Raw genomic sequence first — 21,064 nt, forward strand, 5'->3', positions numbered from 1 at the left:
TAGCAACTTCTCTGGTGATGGAGACACTGGAGGAAGCTGAACTGTGCTTTCCACTGTTCAACAACTCATGCAAGAAGCGCCCACGCAGTCAAACCGAGGCCTTGCTCATCTATACACTGATGCCCTGCTTTTCTCTGATCACTGTGGTTCTCAACCTGCTGGTCATCATCTCCATCTCCCACTTCAGGCACAAACAAATGTCCTATATATTGTTGCAGTGAGACTCAGTTGCATCCTTGTGGTTCAAGGATCCCTTTGATATTATATTATTTGAACATATCCTTGGAACTTAGTTCTAGATAAAAAATATCCTGCTAAAGCTCTTATTTCTATTACACTGTTGTTGTAATTGTTTGTAATATTAAATAATGCTATTCTCTCCCTCCAGGCAGCTCCACACTCCCACCAACCTCCTCCTACTCTCTCTGGCTGTGTCTGATTTCCTCGTTGGTCTCCTTGCAGGGCCATTTCAGATTCTTTTAGTTGAACCCTGCTGGTTGTTGGGTGACCTGGCATGTGTTCTGTGCACGGTTCTACCTTTTATTAGTGTTCCTGCCACCGCGGGTAACATGATCCTCATATCAGTTGACCGTTACGTGGCCGTCTGTGACCCTTTACGTTACCCCACAAAATTCACTCAAAAGACAGTTAAAGTCCTTATTCTCCTGTGTTGGGCTTTCTCTGCTCTCTATAACCTTCTGTTTTTATGTGATAACCTGAGGCAATTAGGCAGGTTTAACTCCTGTTATGGAGAATGTGTGATTACTATAAATGGTACTGTTGATCTAGTGATGAGATTTATTATTCCCATCTCATCCATCATCATCCTGTATGTGAGGGTGTTTGTGGTGGCTGTGTCTCAAGCTCGTTCCATGCGCTCCCACTTTACAGGTGTTAAACTGCAGCATTCATTGATTGTGACTGTTCAGAGGTCAGAGCTGAAAGCAGCCAGAACTCTGGGTGTAGTTGTTGCTGTGTTTCTCATGTGTTACTGTCCATATTACAGCATTTCGCTGTCTGGCTATAACCTCATGACGAGTTCTTCAACAAACATTGTTATGTTTATCATGGTAGTATTTAACTCCTGTCTGAATCCTGTGATTTATGCCTTTGTCTATCCGTGGTTCAGAAAATGTATCAAACTTATTGTTACCCTTCAGATACTGAAGTCTCGTTCTTGTTACACCAAAGTACTGTAATAAACTTTTAATGATCATAAAAAACACAAATGTGAAGCAGTTCTTGTCTATAACATACATATCTTAGTGAAGAGTTGTGGTGTAGTATGATGTAAGCTCAGGTGGCACTAAATATTGTATTACTTGACCTCTGCTTAAACAATGTTAAAGTTCTTGTCTGCACATGTCTCACATCTCAGATTAAGTCTGAATTGGCCGTAATTTAAAGACTGATTTAAATGCACCAAAGGCTGAACTACAGAGAAGATAAATGAAATTAAAAAAAAAAACTAAATCATGACAGATTCAAAGAAGCAAGCAATAAAGAGTAGTGTCTCTACAACTCCTAATAATAATTTCAGAAATTGCATTATCTAAAAAAAAACAAATGGAAGGACAAATGTGGCATTGCGTGAGGGTGTCTAGGAGACAACGAGTGAGGGAGGAGGGAGCAGAGACACATAAATGAACAGTATGACAGAAAGCTGTTAGTGTTCAGCAGCTTCTCTGGTGATGGAGACACTGGAGGAAGCTGAACTGTGCTTTCCACAGCTCAACACCTCATGCAAGAAGCGCCCACGCAGTCAAACCGAGTCCGTGCTGATCTATTCCCTGCTGCCCTGCTTTTCTCTGATCACTGTGGTTCTCAACCTGCTGGTCATCATCTCCATCTCCCACTTCAGGCACAAAGAAATGTCTTAGTTCTAATAGTTTAATGTAATGAGTCTAGGTGAACAACGTCATTTGGAGCAATTTTTTCTTTGTTGTTTGAGGAAACCTTTGTTCCTAAACACATAACATCCTCTTAAAGCTGTTTTTTTACACTGTACTTGACAATGCTCTTGTTGTCTCCCTCCAGGCAGCTCCACACTATATGTTTTATAAAACATGTTTAAAATGTGCAGTTTTCTTAATCATCCCCACAGGTGATGATGCAGTTTATAATATGATGCTGTTCTCTCCCTCCAGGCAGCTCCACACTCCCACCAACCTCCTCCTCCTCTCTCTGGCTGTCTCTGATTTCCTTGTTGGTCTCCTCGTGTCACCTTTTCAGATTCTTTTAGCTGAACCCTGCTGGCTCCTGGGTGACTTAGCGTGTGTTTTGTGCTCACTTCTACCCTTTATCAGTGTTCCTGCATCAATAGTAAGCATGGTGCTGATATCAGTCGACCGTTATGTGGCCATCTGTATCCCTTTAAGTTATTACAACAAAATCACCCAAAGGACAGTTAAACGTTTTATTCTCCTGTGTTGGTTTTACTCTGTTCTCTATAACCTTCTGTTTTTAATTGATAACCTGAGGCAAATAGGCAGATTTAACTCTTGCTATGGAGAATGTGTGATTAATGTAAATGGAGCTGTAGACATTGTGATAAGCTTCATCATCCCCATCTCAGCCATCATCATCCTGTATGTGAGGGTGTTTGTTGTGGCTGTGTCTCAAGCTCGTTCCATGCGCTCCCACGTTGCAGCTGTTAAACTGCAGCGTTCACTGACTGTGACTGTTCAGAAGTCAGAGCTGAAAGCAGCCAGGACTCTGGGTGTGGTTGTTGTTGTGTTCCTCATGTGCTACTGTCCATATTATGGTATCTCTCTCTCAGCCTACAACTTCATGATGGGTTCTTTGGCGAACACCTTCATATTCTTTCTGGTGATAATTAACTCCTGTCTGAATCCTGTGATTTATGCCTTTTTCTACCCATGGTTCAGAAAATGTGTCAAACTGATTATTACCCTTCAGATACTGAAGTCTAATTCCTGTCAGGCCAAAGTACTGAAGTAAACTATGTGTTACTATGTTTGTATTTGGCTACAGAACATGTTTGTGAGCTCTGTCAAGTGCCTCCTCGAAGAGACGCTATGATGCCTAGAATAGGGTTGTCACATATTTTTGTGCTGGTTTTCTGACCTATGCTACACAACTGAGCTTCAAGGAAACATAATATATTTAATATTCTTTATGTACTGTACATATTGAAAAGAAGTTAGTAAAGTACCTTACTCGACTAAAACAGCACTGAAAAGAAATAGATGTAACACAATTCTTATATACACTTTTTAAAAAATGTGTAGGTAGTGTAGTGTAGGAGTGTTTTTAATAGACTGACATGACTGACTGGCAGTTAGTATGGATGGATCAGCTAACAAAACCTAATATTAAAGAGGTTTAGTGTGTTAGGAAAATGAAACACACATTAAAAATATATCTGCTGTTACTTGGCTCTGTCTGCATATTTCATATCAGTACTGTTTTTTAAAAAGTTCAGTTTTTATGAAAAAAAACTAAAAACAATTTGGTTCTCGACCTGGTCATGAAACACTGAAACAGCTCTATATCCTCACTAGTATGTTTGAGGGGTTGTGGGAGTTTGCCCAACCAGTCCACGTGTGTTTTGTGGACCTGGAGAAGGCATTTGACTGTGTCCCCCATAGCATTCTGTGGGGGGTGCTCCATGGACCTTTGCTGAAGGCTGTCCACCTTCTGTACAATTGGAGCAGGAGCTTGGTTCGCACTGTCACCTGTGAGCAGCTCAGAGCAGATTCGCTGCTTCTTCACACCGAGATAAGCCAGCTAAATTGGCTCTGGCATCTGTTTCGGATGCCCCCTTGACGCCTCCCTGGGGAGGTGTTCTAGGCATGTTCGACCAGTAGGAGGCCCTGGGGAAGACCTAGGACACACTGGAGGGACTACAGTATGTCTCTCGGCTGGTCTGCGTGGAAAATAGATGGATGGATGAGTAGTGGATGTGAAGACCAGCAGAGAACCATTCAGGTTCAAAGTGAGCTGATCTCATGAGATCTCAAAGCAAAAGGCTTTGAGCAGGAGTCGCTTACACACAGCCACTTAGAGACGCAGACAGACAAGATAGTTAGGTCGCCTCTTTGAAAAAATGGCAGCAGTGCAGACGAGTAAAATCTCAACCAATGTATTGATATTTTTGTCAGGGCATCAATCCATCGATCAATTAATCGATACAAATACAGTACTAGCGTTGGTATCGATATTATCAACATTAGAATCAATCTATAATGCTATACAGTATATATATATATATATATATATATATATATATATATATACACTACCGTTCAAAACTTTATCACTTAGAAATGTCCTTATTTTTGACAGAAAGGCACTTTTTTGCAATGAATGATTCAGAACTGCACTGTTTACATCACTAATGTGTTATAAGACTATTCTAGCTGCAAATGTCTGATTTTTGCTGCAATATTTACTTGGATGTATAGAGGCCCATTTCCAGCAACTGTCACTGCAGTGTAGTAATGGTACAATTTACTCATTACTCATTGGGTCAGAAGGCCCAGATTACCAGATTACCTCAACAAATTAACAACCAGAATGCCAAAGGCCTGCCAAAGGAGCAAAGTTTGAGGATTAAAAAACATTATTATTTCAAATACAAATCATTATTTTTAACCTTTTCAATGAGACTATATTTTCCATTCATTTTACAACTCATGCTGGTAAATAAAAGTGTGACTTTTAATGGAAAATACACAATTGTCTTTGTGACACCAAATTTTTGAACGGTAACTCAGTTGTTTGCAAAAGTATTTATACCCCTTTAACTTTTCCACATTTTCTCACATTATGACCACAGGCATGAATATTTTGTTGGAATGTTATTTGAAAGAGAGGTGGACGGTGGTGCAGTACAGTGCAGAACAGCTGTGTTTGTATTGAGATTAAGTTACACACAGGTAAAGTCAACATTTGATCATCAGGCAAAGTCTTCAGGCAATTGGATGCACTCAGAGAAAAGGGGGCTGTATACTTATGTACACTGTACTTTTCTGTTTTTATTTGTAAAAAAAAAACTACTACTTATAATTTTCGTTCTACTTCACAATTGTACCACTTTTTGTTGGTCTTATAGTGTTGGTCACATAACATTCCAATGAAATATATATATATATATATATATGTGTGTGTGTGTGTGTGTGTGTGTGTGTGTGTGTGTGTTTATCTGACTCTAAGGTCAGCAACTATATCAAAATGTAGATGATGATGAGTGTGACATACACAAAGAGAGAGGAGGAGGAATTGTGTTAGAGAACGAAAGAAAAACAGGATGAGAGAGGGGAGGGTGAAGAAGCAGAGGGATAAATTGCCTTTGTGACAGGTTTGCTCAGAGTCCAGGATTAACAGCATCCTGTCTCCTTGTCTCTGGTGATGGAGACACTGAAGGTGCTTGAACTCTGCTTTCCACAGCTCGTCAACTCCTCCTGTAGGAAGCACCTGCGTCCTCAGTCTGAGGCAATGCTCACTTACTCTGTGCTGTCCTGCATCTCTTTACTCACTGTGTGTCTCAACCTGCTGGTCATCATCTCCATCTCCCACTTCAGGCATTGTTTCATGTGTTTGAATTATTATGTTGTAGTGGTGATCAATCTATCATGCTGATTTGGTTGTCATGTTGTGGTTTTCACAGAAATGCTGTTCTCTCCCTCCAGGCAACTCCACACTCCCACCAACCTCCTCCTCCTCTCTCTGGCTGTGTCTGATTTCATTGTTGGTCTTGTTGTGATGCCGTTTCAGATCCTATTAACAGAGCCCTGTTGGCCCCTTGGTGACCTGATGTGTGCTGTCTTTTTCTTCTTTGGCTTTAACACTATTTGTTCCTCTATAGCGAACATGGTGCTGATCTCGGTGGACCGTTATGTTGCCATATGTGAACCTCTGCGTTACCTAAACAACATAAGTCAAAGGCGAGTTCGGGTCTGTGTTCTGTCGTGTTGGCTTTATTGTGGTTTTTACACCTTCATGATGTTAAAAGACAACCTGAAGCAACCAGGCAGGTTTAACTCCTGCCACGGACAATGTGTGGTTAACGTAAACGGACCTGTTCATCTTGTGTTAGGCTTCATCCTCCCCATCTCAGCCATCATCATCCTGTATGTGAGGGTGTTTGTGGTGGCTGTGTCTCAGGCTCGTTCCATGCGCTCCCACGTTGCAGCTGTTAAATTGCAGCGTTCACTGACTGTGACTGTTCAGAGGTCAGAGCTGAAAGCAGCCAGGACTCTGGGTGTGGTTGTTGCTGTGTTTCTAATGTGTTACTGTCCATATTTTTGTGTGTCTCTCTCTGGCTATAACCTCATGATGGGTTCTTCAGTTAATACTTTTATAAACTGTCTGATATTACTAAACTCCTGTCTGAACCCATTGATTTACGCCTTTTTCTACCCCTGGTTTAGAAAATCCATCAAAATCATTGTTACACTTAAGATACTTCAGCAAAACTCTTGTCAGGAAAACATTTTGTAGACTGATAAACCTACATACCTGTAACCTTATTTTCTTTCAGATGGCAGTGTTGCTATCTGTGTATTTTAACTATTTAACTTTGTGCAGGATTTACTTTATTCTGCTTGTTTAAGTGCATATTCTCTACTACAGTACATCATGCAATGTAGTTCCTCACACAAATTAAGTCCCCTGATGTGAAAAACAAAACTAAATAAAGTTGTTCTTTTTATTTACGGAATGAGTTTTCAATAATCAGCCAACAACAGACAATGATTCTGTCAGAATAGACTCCATAACAAGTTTTTTCTTTTTTACTGTTCTATACATGTTTTAATTCAGTGGCATTCGAGAGCAGAAATCCAGAAAAGTTGAAAAAGAACCATCAGCCAGAGCCCATATATATATACCTAAAACTTGAGGAAAGCCACAAAATATAAAGATGTAATTCTATCATTGCCAGCTGCTTTTACTCATTATGAATGTAAATACAGTATAACGACAGCAGTAATGACATCTATGCAGAAGCAACTCATGCGGATAATAAATTGCTGCAACAATGTGTGCATTACATAATTTGCCACAAAGGGAACTGATTTACTGCCTATAAATTTCAAAATGTTTCAAATATGACTGACATTTTTCTTGTCACCATAAAAAGCGCCAGCTTCTGTGAATCGAAGTCAGAAACTGTTCATTTTAATGGTGACTGATGGCCAAGACATCAATTCTAATGAATTTGTCAGGTTTGCCCAGGTCACACCAAATTATAATTGGATGTGTTCAGTTGTTAGAATAGATCACACTGCCATCTAGCCTGACAGCACATCCAAGTCAGACACCAAATAGTGGAAAGTACCTGGGGCTATTTTAAATGACTTCTGCAACAGAGAATGTGTAATTCATGTAAATAGAACTACTGATAGTGATTACGTCCATCGGTCGCAGCTTAGCCATGTGAACAAAACCTCTCAGGTTCAGACTGAGTGTGTGTGTTAAAGTCCACTAGCAAAAGCAGAAAAAGAAGATATATAGGCTATATTTATGTTGTACAATATAATTCAATACATTTTTGGTAATCAAAATGATTCTAACAACTTTAGAGAGTCCCTGCTGGTTGATTTGTGGAGGCCCAGATTTTTGAAGACATGAGATCTGAGATTGGTCACCTGTCAAGTCAAATCATTTTATTGTATGTTAACCAAGTCTTAAATAGCTATAGAAACAAAATACATGATGGGACATTTTGTAATTTCAAATGGTAATGAATATGTGGATGATGATGAGTGTGACATACACAAAGAAGGAGGAGAAGGAATCAGGGTTAGAGGAGAGAAAGGCAAGATGAGAGAGGGCAGGGTGAAGGAGCAAAGGGATAAATTGCCTGTGTGACAGGTTTGCTCAGAGACCAGGATTAACAGCATCCTGTCTCATTGTCTCTGGTGATGAAGACGTTGGAGGTGCTTGAACTCTGCTTTCCACAGCTCGTCAACTCCTCCTGTAGGAAGCACCTGCGTCCTCAGTCTGAGGCAATGCTCACTTACTCTGTGCTGTCCTGCATCTCTTTACTCACTGTGTGTCTCAACCTGCTGGTCATCATCTCCATCTCCCACTTCAGGCATTGATTCATGTGTTTGAATTATTATGTTGTAGTGGTGATTATTATGTCATGCTGATTTGGTTGTCATGTTGTGGTTTTCACAGAAATGCTGTTCTCTCCCTCCAGGCAGCTCCACACTCCCACCAACCTCCTCCTCCTCTCTCTGGCTTTCTCTGATTTCCTCGTGGGTCTCATTGTGATGCCGTTTCAGATCCTCTTAACAGAACCCTGCTGGCTCCTGGGTGACCTGCCTTGTGCTCTGTTTTTCTTCCTAGGCTTTAACACTATTTGTTCTTCTATAGCAAACATGGTGCTGATCTCAGTGGACCGTTATCTGGCCATATGTGACCCTCTACGTTACTTTAACCACATCAGTCAAAGGCGAGTTCACGTCTGTGTTCTATTGTGTTGGGTTTATTGTAGTTTTTACACTTTCATGATGTTCAAAGAAAACCTGCATGAACCAGGCAGGTTTAACTCCTGCTACGGACAATGTGTGGTTAACATAAACGGACCTGTTCACCTTGTGTTAGGCTTCATCCTCCCCATCTCAGCCATTATCATCCTGTATGTGAGGGTGTTTGTGGTGGCTGTGTCTCAGGCTCGTTCCATGCGCTCCCACGTTACAGCTGTTAAACTGCAGCGTTCACTGACTGTGACTGTTCAGAGGTCAGAGCTGAAAGCAGCCAGGACTCTGGGTGTGGTTGTTGCTGTGTTTCTCATGTGTTACTGTCCCTATTTTTGTGTGTCTCTCTCTGGCTACAATCTCATGATGTCTTCTTCAACTAACACTTTTTTAAACTCACTGTTATTAATGAATTCATGTCTGAATCCAGTAATTTATGTCTTTTTCTACCCCTGGTTTAGAAAATCAATCAAAATCATCATTACATTTAGGATACTTCAGCAACACTCTTGTCAGGAAAACATTTTGTAGACTGATGGAATTTTTTTTATCTTGTAGACATGCATATAGGATTGCATTTCCACTGCTAAATTGGTTTTACTTTACCCTGTTTATTTGTGCGTGTGCAAGTGCATATTCTGTAGTTGTACATCCTGTGTAAATGTTGTTGATGATGTTGATGTTGAATGTAAAAAACAAAATGAAAATGTTCTGGTTTTTATTCATGATTTTTTTAATATTCAGCCCCCAACATAGTTTGATATTGCTGGAACTGACTCCATAATTAACAAATTATTTATTTTATTAAATATTATTGCTCCATTAGTTTTGCAGTACATTGTTATCAATGGAGGATAGAAAACCAGGTAACTTCTTTTGGCTTGTTCCATCAGGGGTTGCCACAGTGAATGATTTGCATGGTTGATTTGGCAAGTTTTACCAGTGCCACCCACCTCAAATCATTGGAGTGTAAAAATATCTGGTCAATTCTGCTGGTGAGTGTGATTAATGCGTCTAGACTGAGCAAATGATCATAGGAAGCTTTCACTTTGTCATTTACTGGAACATACGTTCAAGTACTGTATGGATGTAGAACCAGAGAACCAAGGTCCAATGCAGGGTTTTATTTATAGTGAAACAGGACAGAACTCAGACAAACCAATGCAATCGTGATGAGAAAACATTCAGGTGATGAAAAGAGAGGAGGAAAAAGAGAGGGAGAAAGAATTTCAATTTGAGATTTAAAAAAATCCTCTATTTAGGACACAACTCAAACTTAACTGACTCCAATCATATCATCTTGTACCCAATTAAATAACAATGACAATAATGGTAAAAAATGGAAGGGGAAAAACGAATTAATGCATGAATAAATAACCAGTTCAACCATGCACAAGTAAGGTATGACCCTGACTGGAGCACAAAACTTTATATATACCACAAGTACCCACTGTGTTGGTCAGTGTTTAAAAAACATACTCCATCTTTAACTGTGCTGCTAACAACACATTCAACATTTGCACCACATCAACATTATTCCGGCGTGTTCCTTGAAACATTCTTGTGTATTTGTTTATTTTTTTAAGTAGAAAACTGCAATATAATAAGGTTTTTATGAAAACATGGAAGAAACAAATGCTTAGAAACACATAAACCATCTATAATTGATCAATTCAGCTAAAATATAAGGCACACAGTGATGATAAATTACATGTAGAAGTAAATGGGGAGCTACAAGAGCCAGCTCTTTGAGCAGAGCCAAGCAAAAAGAGCAGAATCTGTAAAAAGAGCTGAACTTCCCATCAATAATACAAACATTTTTGATTAAATAATTCAGCCACCAAAGCCCCTTTCTGTCTATCTCTTCCCTCATTTATATTAAAAGAACAAATCCTTAAAGACTGAATAGAAGAGAGACAATAACAAGAGATGTAACAAACAAAGGAGCAAAACAGCCTTTCACACACCAAACATTCCTATTTAAGTGTCCTTAGGTGCCTCTTTAACATAACTTTCTTCCTCAGACCAGTAACAAATTTTCACAACCTAAAACATTTTCGCTCATCCAATAAAACAATCGACTTAATAAATTTACCAGTGTCAGGAAAATAGTCAGCAACCTTACCAAAAGTAAGAAACTAGTAATCTACTGCAGCGTATAAACATCAGCCGAATGAGATCTCTGCAGTTGACAAAGCTTATGAGTCGGCCTCCTCCACAGCGACATTTGCCTCATCTTTCCCTGCTGCTGTGGAAGTGTCAGGCGGGGTGAGGGGGCACAAAAAATAAATATTTTAGTTGACGGCGTGACAAGCGGAGAAATCATTAATAACTAGGCCACTTTCAACTAGGCTGTTTGAGGAAGATGACTACGTGACGGAGCGAGAGTGAAGGCGTCTCTCTAGACGCCATTCACCCGAAACCCTATGCCTAAGAAACCCCCGTAACATCATCAAAACCCCACAGAAGACACCTGCACTACGACAGTTGTGGAAACACTCTACACAATATGAAAACAATTCACAAAAATCAAAAAACGTCACTATGCACACTCTCACACACCACACACTCAGAGAGGGAGAGCGAGAAAGACAGAGAAAAAGAACAAGATATTTCTTTATCAACGCTGGCCTAGAAAAGCAATAGCCGCTCATTTTGGCCGCAGACTTTGTGCTCCAACTACAGCGGCCACAGCAAGTGCGGTAATACAGAGGTCACCCTACAGTCCTTCGTCTGTACCAGTCACACTCCACAGTTCAGTAAATGCATTAAAAACACCAGATAATAGGGTAAAGTCAGCCATGTACAGTCCATAAAACAGCTTCTGTTTCACCACAGTGCACACGAGTGTGTGGACCACCTGGGCTGATCTTTCCAGTGAAGGGTAAAATCCACCACTGGCAGTCTCCTCCTCCAAACTGTGTCCACTCAGGTTGCTCAGCTGTTTCTTATTCAGCACCTTAACACAGGACACAGGAACTGTACCGTATTTTGCCAATGACAGTGTATACATGTGGGTCAAGCACATTGTCAGAGTCTCTAAAAATGCTAAAACCAAGTTTAGAATTGGATCCCCCTCATGCGGACTCTCAGCACCATCATAGTAGTCCTGCAGCATTTCACGCTCATTGTCAATTTACTCAGCAGCAGTTTCAGAAACCTCCCAACAACATGGGTTTATTTGTTGTTGTCTGTTGTTTACTCTGTTTTATAGGCTCATTTGGAGCAACGGTTGTTTAAATCCTGGGTAGGAGTTAGCAGTGGTAGTCTGTGAGCCTTTATGTGAACGACCAGAAAAGTGAAGTAAAATGTTTTGGCGTCCAACAGCCTATGTGCAGCTGATCATGCTGACCAACGCAGCCCCATCAATTAGCTTATATGGCTACACATTGTAAAACCATTTTCCACCGCAAAGGAATGTCCAATGAAGCAAAGACATTTTGCAAAGTTAGCTATAGCAACACGTGACTGAGAGGTCATATAAAGCATCACATATGTCTATGATGCTTTATCCGTTGTTTGGCCAGGCATTTAGTGCCCGTAGACCATGCTACAGGATTGTCTGATTGTCTGTCCCCAACTGGGGAAGTTTAAGCAGCAGACCTACAATCCAGTGGATGATGAACTGAATGATAAACATGTCTCTACTCCCAGGCCTCGTCTTTGTAATTCAGAAATACTGTCAGAGTTGGAAGGGTACCTTGCCCATTTGTCCGAATCACCAGATCCGACATTAAGAGTCTCATTAAGAATAACGCAAATCTGTTCAATGACGTTCCGACCCAAACCCAGTTGCTTAGCCATGATATTGACGTGCACGACCAAACTTATCAAGCAGCATGCCTATCGCGTCCATCCTACAAATGTGCACTGATGGATCAAGATGTTCAATACCTACTGGATCATATATTTTGACGTTGCCAGCAATATCCTGTGGAGTTCCCCCTCTATGCTTGTGCCAAAACCTGATCAGACAGTTTGTTTCTGTAATGACTATTGCAAATTAAATGCCATCACAAAACCTGATTCATTTTCGTTGCCTTGTATGGATGATTGTGTTGACCGGGTGGCTCAGGCAAAATATCTAACGATGTGACGTTCTGCCTCCGCGCCGCTAGAGGCGCTCCTGGGGTTTTGATGTGGGTCTATGGTTGAATTTAATTTCCTGTGTAATTAGTTGACCCACCTGTTTGGTTTGTGTATTTAAGGGATGTTTTTTGTTTGACACATGGCTGGTGTGTACGCTCGGTGTAGCTGGATGCTACCCCGTTGTTACGTTGAGGAAAGTTTGTGAAGCAAAGGAGTTTTGGTTTTGTTTATGTCCTGTCCCACCACGTAAGTTTTGTGAGTGTCTTATGTTTAGGTCTTATGTTCCATGTTTAGGATTTTTGCCCGTAGTGTACGGAGCGTTTAGTTTAGATAGTGAATTAGGTTGTTTATCGTTTTCCTGCAATGCAGTGATTTTTAGTTCTTCCTTTGTGTTGAACTGAGTCCTGCTGTGCAGAGAATTTACGTTGTATTTAAATAAATCGTTAATGTTAATTGTACCTTCTGTGTCTGGGTCGTGCATTTGGGGTCTCCCCCCTCTCCTGTGTTCCCTGCGACCTGGTCTGCCGGTTGCGGCCAGGTGTCTGTGCAAGGGATTGCACAGAGCTGTGTGCTAGAAGCACGTCGGCCGTAGTGCCTGAAGCCTCCGCTCAGTGTGAGCGCGTTCTCCTCCCGGCTCCGTGAGAGCCGTAGTTCTCCCCGCTCAAGGAGCGTGTTTTTAGAATCTCGTGAAGTCTAGTTTGACCCTCGTTCTAACTTTAGTAACCGTTCGGTCTTGTTTGCCCCTCGCCCGTAACAAACGAAGCTCGACCTTTTCCGTTAAGCCCATGGGCATCTGAAATTAGTTCATTTATTACTCCGGAACATTTCATCCAATATAACATGATGCCATTCGGATTAATGATAAAGCTTCTTTTTATCTTAAAGACCTCATAGTTTCTTATGCTCTTAGCAGAACGCTTCGTTCCTATTGTGGCCGTGCTCGTAAATCCGAGCAGATTTGTTGGGTTAGGATTTTTTGCAAACAGTAGTTTTCTTTATAACACTGGATGCTGAGCACATTAGTAAGACCATTGTATGTAGAATAGTTTGAAAAGTGTGCCTCGTCCTCAAGCACATTTTTTTCTTTTAAATCTTTGTTGTGTTTGCTGGCCACTGTCAGAACGTCAAAGGCGGCGGACCCACATGCACGGCACAGACAGACTGGGGTATGAAAACAAAGGGAATTTATTCCCAAACTCAGAGTCAGGATCAGGCAGAGTCATACACAGGTAAGCAGACAGGATCAATGTAAGGGTTCAGACAGGCTCAGTTCCGTGGACAGACCGTTCGTTAACCGTGTAGGCAGAGATAGAAGTACCGTTCAGGACGAGGCAGATTCGTAGTCATAAAACAGGCACGGTAATTACCAGACAGGTTCTGCAGACAATGCAGGCAGGGATTAGGCAAGGCTCGGTAACGGTAGACAAAACAATGATCGAAACACGAGTCGAGACAAGAACAAAAACGCAGGATGGCGGTGAATGCATGCGAAGACGAACTAAACAATCTGGCGAAGTGCTAGGGTAAGAGGTGGTGCTTAAATACACTGAACTGATTAATGATGACATGCAGGTGTGGCTAATGACCGGTAGAAACAGGGAACAGCTGTGACATGACATGAACAGGAAGTCCTTTCAAAATAATGGCGGAGATCAGAACCAAAACGTGACAGACAGGAAGGACTTCAAAATAAAACAAGGAACAGGACCAGAGACTGTGACAGCCACAAACTCTTCAGAGCCATTAAAGAGGAGTTTCACAGGGTTGCAGATATGTGGTATTTAATTTGTTTCAGTAAAGCTAATCAGACAAATGATGATCAGTCAATAACATCTCGCTGTGACCTCTGGAAATAAATTAATTATTAAAATCCCCTCCAGGACTTCCAAATGTGGTTGGATGCATTGATGGCACACATATTCCCATCAATACACCTTCTGAAAATGAAGTGGATTATGTGAACAGGAGGTCCATCCAGAGTATAAATGTGGATGGACAAAAAGCTGGAGGAACGAGCTGTGATGTTACTTGCTTACTTGATGCTTTGGGGTAGTTGTCTGTAAGTTGACGAATCCCTGTGGAATCTCCTTGCCTGTACCGAAGCTGAGCCAGACGGATGTGTTGCCAACCTGTGTAAGAGTTAGCAACTCTGTAAGACCCTGATTTTTGCCTGGCACTTACCTGCCGGGCGCAGGAACAACGGATCCAGGCTCAACAGGCTTGGACCGAAGCCAAGCTCCACGGCTTGTCTCGCTGCATCTCCCAACAGATTGAGTAGATTACGGAGTTTCCCCAGTCCCTCTGCCACCACAACCTGAGCCGGTGGCACCTGGAGCGCACCTCGGAGCAACGATTTACCGGCAACTCAGGTGACTGCAGAGTTTTTTTCACACAGTGTGAAATTCACTTTCCGAACACCGATCTGTGTGTGCGTAAATCGATTTGTGCGTGCGTAATTAAGATGGGTATGTTCTAGTAATGCTACCGTTGTGATTCTGTGTGATCGTTTATCAGACCACAATAAACTCGTTTACTTTAACAATGCTTTTCAACAGCCTGATATGTAATGCAGTTGTTAAACAGGCTTGGATTTCAGTGCAGAATCGCGGTGCTTCTCGCTGATCAACAATGTCTACAAGGAGACAGACGCCAAGTGTTGTTGCAGAATCTTTCAAGATGTCACCGATACCAAAGACATGGGCAGAAAGCTTGGTCTGAGAAATAGCGATCGTTTATTTAGTTAGGAGCATTCACTTTCAACTGTCAGCTGAGACCTGCACCGTTCCGACTCTGCTTCACTTCACCCACAGTTTACTTTGACACGGAAGTCTGACTACTCCCGAGATGTAAGTACCGAAACCAAATAAGGCACAAAATAATTAGCTGGAACCGTATGTCTCTACTGTGTGGGCGTGAGGCTGTGTGTGTGTGAGGAGTCTGGGAAAGTATGGCGTGAGTTGAACAAGCAGGTGGGTTATTGTCCAGTGCCAGCAGCTAGCAGTTGCGGTGCGGTCTGATTGGGATGTGGGTGCGCGTGTGTTCAAACGGGGCCGCTGCTCCGTCTGCGGGGGACAAACTAGCAGTTTGTCTCAGTACCTTCCCCCTCTTTAAGCCGAGTGCCTGTCAGGTTCCTCGACAGGTAGTCGGCCACAACATTTAGGCATTGTTAGATTCAGCCAGCTTTACTTACGGTTCTAATTAACTCACCTGCAGCCTATCTAGTCATCATCACTCCCAGTATTTAAGCACCACCCTTTGCCACGTTACCTTGCCAGATTGTCTGCGTTCATTGATCACCAGCACTCCAGTATTGCCATTAATCCAGTTCCTGTGTATGACCAGTTTTGGTAATCTTGTCTTGTCTCTAGTCCAGCCTCTGATAGCCAGTCTTGTGATTTTGACTGCTGCTTGTCTTTTGACCCTGCTTTTGCCTACGCCTTGTCGGACCTTGTTTTGCCAACCCTGTGTATGACCATTGCCTGCCTTACCACGTCTTTATTTAATACTATTTTTATCCAAGCCAAGCTGTGCATTTGGGTCCTTCCACCATTGTGCCATTGTGAGACTTGCGGCTTAGATCGGCCATTGGCTTCAGACGCTCCGGCACCCAGTACGGCCTCTGTTTGGACGGTGTTTAGTGGAGGTGAGGTGAATGGCATGGTGGATTAACATTGTTCGCCCAGGCCTCTGACAAAGCAATGTCAGGAATCGGACCAATAGCCCCTGCAACTCTCGATGCTTGGTGTCCACAAGGTGAGTCAGGTTCAGCACTGACTGCTTCTTCTCAGATTCTCTCAGGGTCTCTCAATTTCCATGCCGACTTCCTCCTCATCACTGGTCACTTCTCGTGACGGCTCCTTCCACTCCTTCAAGAGGTTGATGTGGTAGGTCTGTTTAGTCTTCCTTTTATCTGGATGATAAATCTCATAGGTTACTGGCCCCATCTTCCGGGCCACGGTGTATGGGCCTTTCCACTTCGCCAGCAGCTTGCTCGTTGAAGAGGGTAGTAAGAGTAGCACCTCCTGTCCTGGTTGGTACTGTTGGAACCTCGCATGCTGGTCATACCACCACTTTTGGGTCTGCTGTGCTGCCCGCAGGTTCTCCCTCGCCTCGTCTCTGTACTACTCGAAGTGTTTCCTCATATCCAGCAAATGCCGTACGATGCCTCTCTCCTCTGTCTTGGCCGCCAAACCCTTCTTCCCACGCCTTTTTTAACAGGTCTGGTGGTTCCTGCACCTGCCAACCATAGAGGAGCTTGAAAGAGAACCCAGTGGATGGTTGGGGAACCTACCGGTAAGCGAAGAGGACAAACGAAAAGCCACTTATACCAGTCTTTTCCTGTGCCATTAAGGAAATTCCCCAGCATGTTCTTCAGTGTCTGGTTAAATCTTTCTACCAGTCCGTCCGTTTGTGGATGGTACTGAGTCGTTCTGATGGCGGCAATGCCCAACTATCGGTATAACTGCCCCATCAGCTGCAAAGTAAAGTTGGTGTCTCGGTCTGTCAAGATCTCCTCTGGTATTCCCACCTGGGAGAACAGTTGAACCAGGGCTCGGATGATGTGTGGGATACTTGCTGTGCACAGTGTGAACACTTACGGGTATCTTGTCGCATAATCACTAACGACCAGGATGTAGTAATGTCCCACGGCGCACCTTTTCAGCGGTCTTATTAAATCCATTGCGATCCACCCGAACTGCTCTGAAAGCACAGGGAGAGAGTGCAGTGGTGGCTGCGGCACAGCACTGGTCTTCTGACAGGCTGGAACTACAAAAGAACTGCAGAATGCATGCACATTAGTATTCAAGGTCGGCCAGTGTAACCGTGAGCTAAGCCATGCAAATGTCTTCTGTTGGCCCAGTTGACCGACCCACAGGATTGAGTGAGCCAGGTGAATTACTAGTGTGTGGCAACTACTGTAGTTAGCACAACAAGACGTGGCTTTTCCATAGTGCGTACATACAGCCTTCTCAGCAATGTTGTCCGGTACCTGCCAACCGTCACTCTTAGGGCGCTCTGCAGCATCCTCCAAGGTTGATGACCCAAGGTACTTGTCTGATCGTTTTTGTCTGCGTGATTTTGCTGGCCCTTTATCTCCTTTCTGCAACAGACTGACGTTCATGTCTGGCAGAGGCTGGAGTCCTGCCCTCGTCTGTGCTCGTGCGATGGCCGGGCATGACAGGTTTACAGGATTTCCAGCGTCCCCCCTCAGTGGCACTGTTATGGGAAAAATAGTTTCTTCCTTATTTCTATGCAGTTATTATATGATTTATGACTCATGTTCTGCAATTAATAGATTATGTTTTGTCTTACTGTATGCATTTGACATTTCACCTAGATTGTTCAATGGTTGTCTCTGCCTGATAGACTCTCAACTCTAGCTCCCAAACCCAAGGTCGGGGAGTTGTGTCTCTGTCTGTTGAGACTTGGTGCTCCTTTCTCACAGATAGTTGGCCGTCAGCGACGCAGGTGTGAGAATGTAAACATCTTCACACACACTGCGACAGGGAGGAGATGGTGCATGTAATTTGATTGGGTTAGAAAGACATTCCACCTTAGTCGGACAGAGAAGCTAAAAGGCAGAAGCAACTTGAGGATCGTGGGCTCTTTGCATCACACCTTCGTGGTGTGTGCACTGATCTCCCCAGCTGGTTTTGGGTTTGTTGATGTGCACGATCAACATCCATGCTTTTGATTTGCTTTCCCCATTATTTTTATTTTCCTTTATTTTTATAATAAATTACACAAAAGACAATTCTCTCATCTGCTTCTTTATGGGAAATTTCCACCACAGGCACGTAACAAGTCCCCTAACACTGGCAAGATCTCCTATGTCTTCCTCTCAGATCATTATCCCCTTCTCTATGTGTTAATGATCTATGTAATAATAATGTGTTTCCAAAATGATGGCCTCACCAATCTCCTCCTTGGAGTGCTCCCTTGGTCGAACCCATTGCTCATACAGCCCTTTCAGACGGGGGTAGGCCCCCGTCGGCTATTCTCCTGCCGGGACTGTAGCAGACCGGAACCGCTGACGGTAGATCTCAGACGAGATGTCGAACTTCTCCAATAATGGTTCCTTCAGCATATCGTACACCTCCGCCTGCTCCTCATCCATTGCTAAGTAAGCCCCCAAAGCACGTTCCGTCAGCAGTGGAACCAGACGTCAGCTCCACTCCTCCTCAGGCCATCCCCATCTCCTCCTCAGGCCATCCCCATCTTGCACAATGAACTTGTGTAAGCCTGGAGCTCCTGCAGAGACCGCTCCTCTGCTCTTGGGCGTTCAGGAACTGGTGCATTTCACCCTCAGGTTTGGCGCCCAAAGCCACCGACGCCGCGCTCCCGACTGATTTCCAGTCTTCAAATTTGGCGTGATTGCTTACAAATGACTGTGAGTTTAAAACTCCCCCCGTACGGTTCTTAACTGGCAGGGCTTGACAGGACCATATTATAAACTCCCCCCCGTCGGTTCCGAACCGGTGGGGCTTGACAAGGAACTGGGGACAGGAGAGGAGTTGCAGTGGAGACAGAGGACGGAGTTAACATCCACTCTGAGTGGGACAGGACGCTCATGGCAGAGCGGAGAGCTATGGCACTACGGGACACAGCTGCGGTCATGTCGCGCTACTAAAACACTCTGTTCTACACTGAACCGGTACGCTCACCTGGCTGCATCCTGCTGACCAGGTCGCAGGGGAAGGGGAAGAGGGAAAGACCCCAAACGCTCGACCCAAACACAGAAAGTACAGTTTAACATAAAATGATTTATTAACTACAAACATAAACTCACTGCAAGGCAAGACTAAAGCTCAAACAAAACGCTAGAACTAAAAATTGCTGCTATGCAGGGAACTGAACACTACTACGTTAACAAACTAAAACACTCCGTTCCTAACGGGCACACAAACCTAAACATGAAACACAAGACAATCACTCGAGACAACTCCGAATACTGCACAGCACTGAACTCATCAGGCTTAACTAAATCTATAAGTACAGAAGACAGATGCACAGCACAAACCTTAAAGACAACATCAAAGAAAACCAAAACTCCATTCCATCAAAACTCTTTAAACTTGAAACTTGGCGTAGCTTATCGACTGTGTTAATGGTTTAACACACCAGCAATGGGTGAAGGTGCTGTTGCATAAGTTGGCCCAGAAATTCATTGGACCATTTACCATATCTAAGATCATCAATCCCGTCTCTATTAGGCTCTCCTTACCCAGGTCATTATAGGTCCATCCTACGTTCCACGTCAGTCGGCTCAAGCCCTTCCGCACCTGTCGGTGAACCTCTGGTTCCTCTGGCGAGGTCCCCAATAGTCTAATAGTCCAAGGGGATGGATACGGCCTGGAGAAACGGTCTTGGGTTGCCGCTAGGGACATTCTGGATGGAGAGCTCATCAATGAGTTTCAACGCACCCAACCAGACCTTCCTGGGCCCTCGGGGGACTGAATGGACTGTCGGGGGGGGGGGGGGGGGGGTTAATGTCCCTCCTCCGGTCCGCCCTCCACCCGCCCTCCTTGGGGCTCTCTGGTTTGGCCATCTGGGACACCGCCCTTGTGGTGGGGGGGGTTCTGCCATGATTTGAGTGTTTAGCTGTTTAGTTTTGTTTTGTAGCCACTTCTGTTTTTTGTCCATCATCACACCACCTATTTCTTATCTGTAATCAATCTGTGTATATAGTCACCAGTACTCCAATATTATATCTTATACTGTTCATGAGTTGAACCAAAACACATGACCTACATCTAACATGCAACACAAAGAGTGAATGACAAAAGTGGGTTAAGCTGCTTTAAGCCGCAGGGTTAAAAGTGGGTTTCCATGTTCATGGCTGAACCTGGCTGACTTACCTCAATGCACATCTAACATGCAACACAAAGCGTGACTAACAACAGTGAAAATAAGACATGGCGGAACTGAAATAAACTTCAAACAAACTCTCCCAACTCCGGATGCTTCTGTAAGCTGAAGAAAATAAAATAGTCCATCAATAGGGTACTCCCATGGCGTGCAACATTACACAGACTAAAACAAATTCAACAATCAATGTCAATGACCAGCACAGACACAGACTCATCTTCTTCTTCTCCTTGTTTATTAGCGGTTGGCAAACTGGATAGTGCAATACCCCCACCTTCTGTGTTGGAGTATGCATAATTCAGGAAAAAGAGAACTATATTCCACTCTCTAACCCAATCTTCAGTACAAACCTAAACACCACTCTGTGCCCTGTTTCCCTTTCACCTAACAGCATCTTTATATCTATCTCTCTTTACCTAGCACAGACTGGCAGGCTGGGTGATTATATAAAGGAAAGCTGAACGGAAGGCACAGGTGTGGGGAGTTGACCTTATTACTGATTAAATTCACTTAGGGAAAGATAGGAAGCAGGAGTGGTCCAGAGCAAGGGTGTGATCTGGTGAGAGAGAGCAGGGAAACAGAATGGCTGGCAAAGCCAGCCCAGGGACCCAGATTGTTCAGGTGAAGGGGAGTGAGATAGGAGGAAAGAGAGAGAC

At 43.3% G+C, this 21,064-nt stretch overlaps 4 protein-coding genes across 9 annotated transcripts in view; 3 read left to right on the forward strand and 1 right to left on the reverse strand.

The window, feature by feature from the left end:
* LOC129604312 (uncharacterized) overlaps positions 1–21,064 on the reverse strand; it is a 52,745-nt gene that overhangs the window by 16,441 nt on the left and 15,240 nt on the right. The window contains exons 2-3 of one of the 6 annotated variants that reach the window (XM_055510146.1): positions 17,530–17,756; positions 17,138–17,240 (exon numbers count right to left, since the gene is read on the reverse strand). The exons of 4 other annotated variants lie outside the window; for them this stretch is intronic. The gene's annotated coding sequence lies outside the window, so the exon portion shown is untranslated. Of the gene's footprint in view, positions 1–17,137; positions 17,757–21,064 lie in introns of all 6 variants that reach the window. One more of the 6 variants, XM_055510145.1, reaches the window with a different exon arrangement.
* LOC114859414 (trace amine-associated receptor 9-like) lies at positions 336–1,204 on the forward strand. The gene has a single exon (XM_029157530.3). It carries the CDS (start codon positions 369–371, stop codon positions 1,197–1,199), a length of 831 nt encoding a protein of 276 aa, XP_029013363.1. The 5' UTR covers positions 336–368; the 3' UTR covers positions 1,200–1,204.
* Positions 1,682–3,022, forward strand: LOC114859415 (trace amine-associated receptor 7g-like). The gene is made up of 2 exons (XM_029157531.3): positions 1,682–1,861; positions 2,148–3,022. Exons 1-2 carry the CDS (start codon positions 1,692–1,694, stop codon positions 2,959–2,961), a joined length of 984 nt encoding a protein of 327 aa, XP_029013364.1. The 5' UTR covers positions 1,682–1,691; the 3' UTR covers positions 2,962–3,022.
* On the forward strand, positions 5,273–6,465 carry LOC129604333 (trace amine-associated receptor 7e-like). The gene is made up of 4 exons (XM_055510275.1): positions 5,273–5,287; positions 5,350–5,546; positions 5,655–6,033; positions 6,202–6,465. Exons 1-4 carry the CDS (start codon positions 5,273–5,275, stop codon positions 6,463–6,465), a joined length of 855 nt encoding a protein of 284 aa, XP_055366250.1.

Source organism: Betta splendens, chromosome 7 (genome assembly GCF_900634795.4).
Source record: "Betta splendens chromosome 7, fBetSpl5.4, whole genome shotgun sequence".
NCBI lineage: Eukaryota > Metazoa > Chordata > Actinopteri > Anabantiformes > Osphronemidae > Betta > Betta splendens.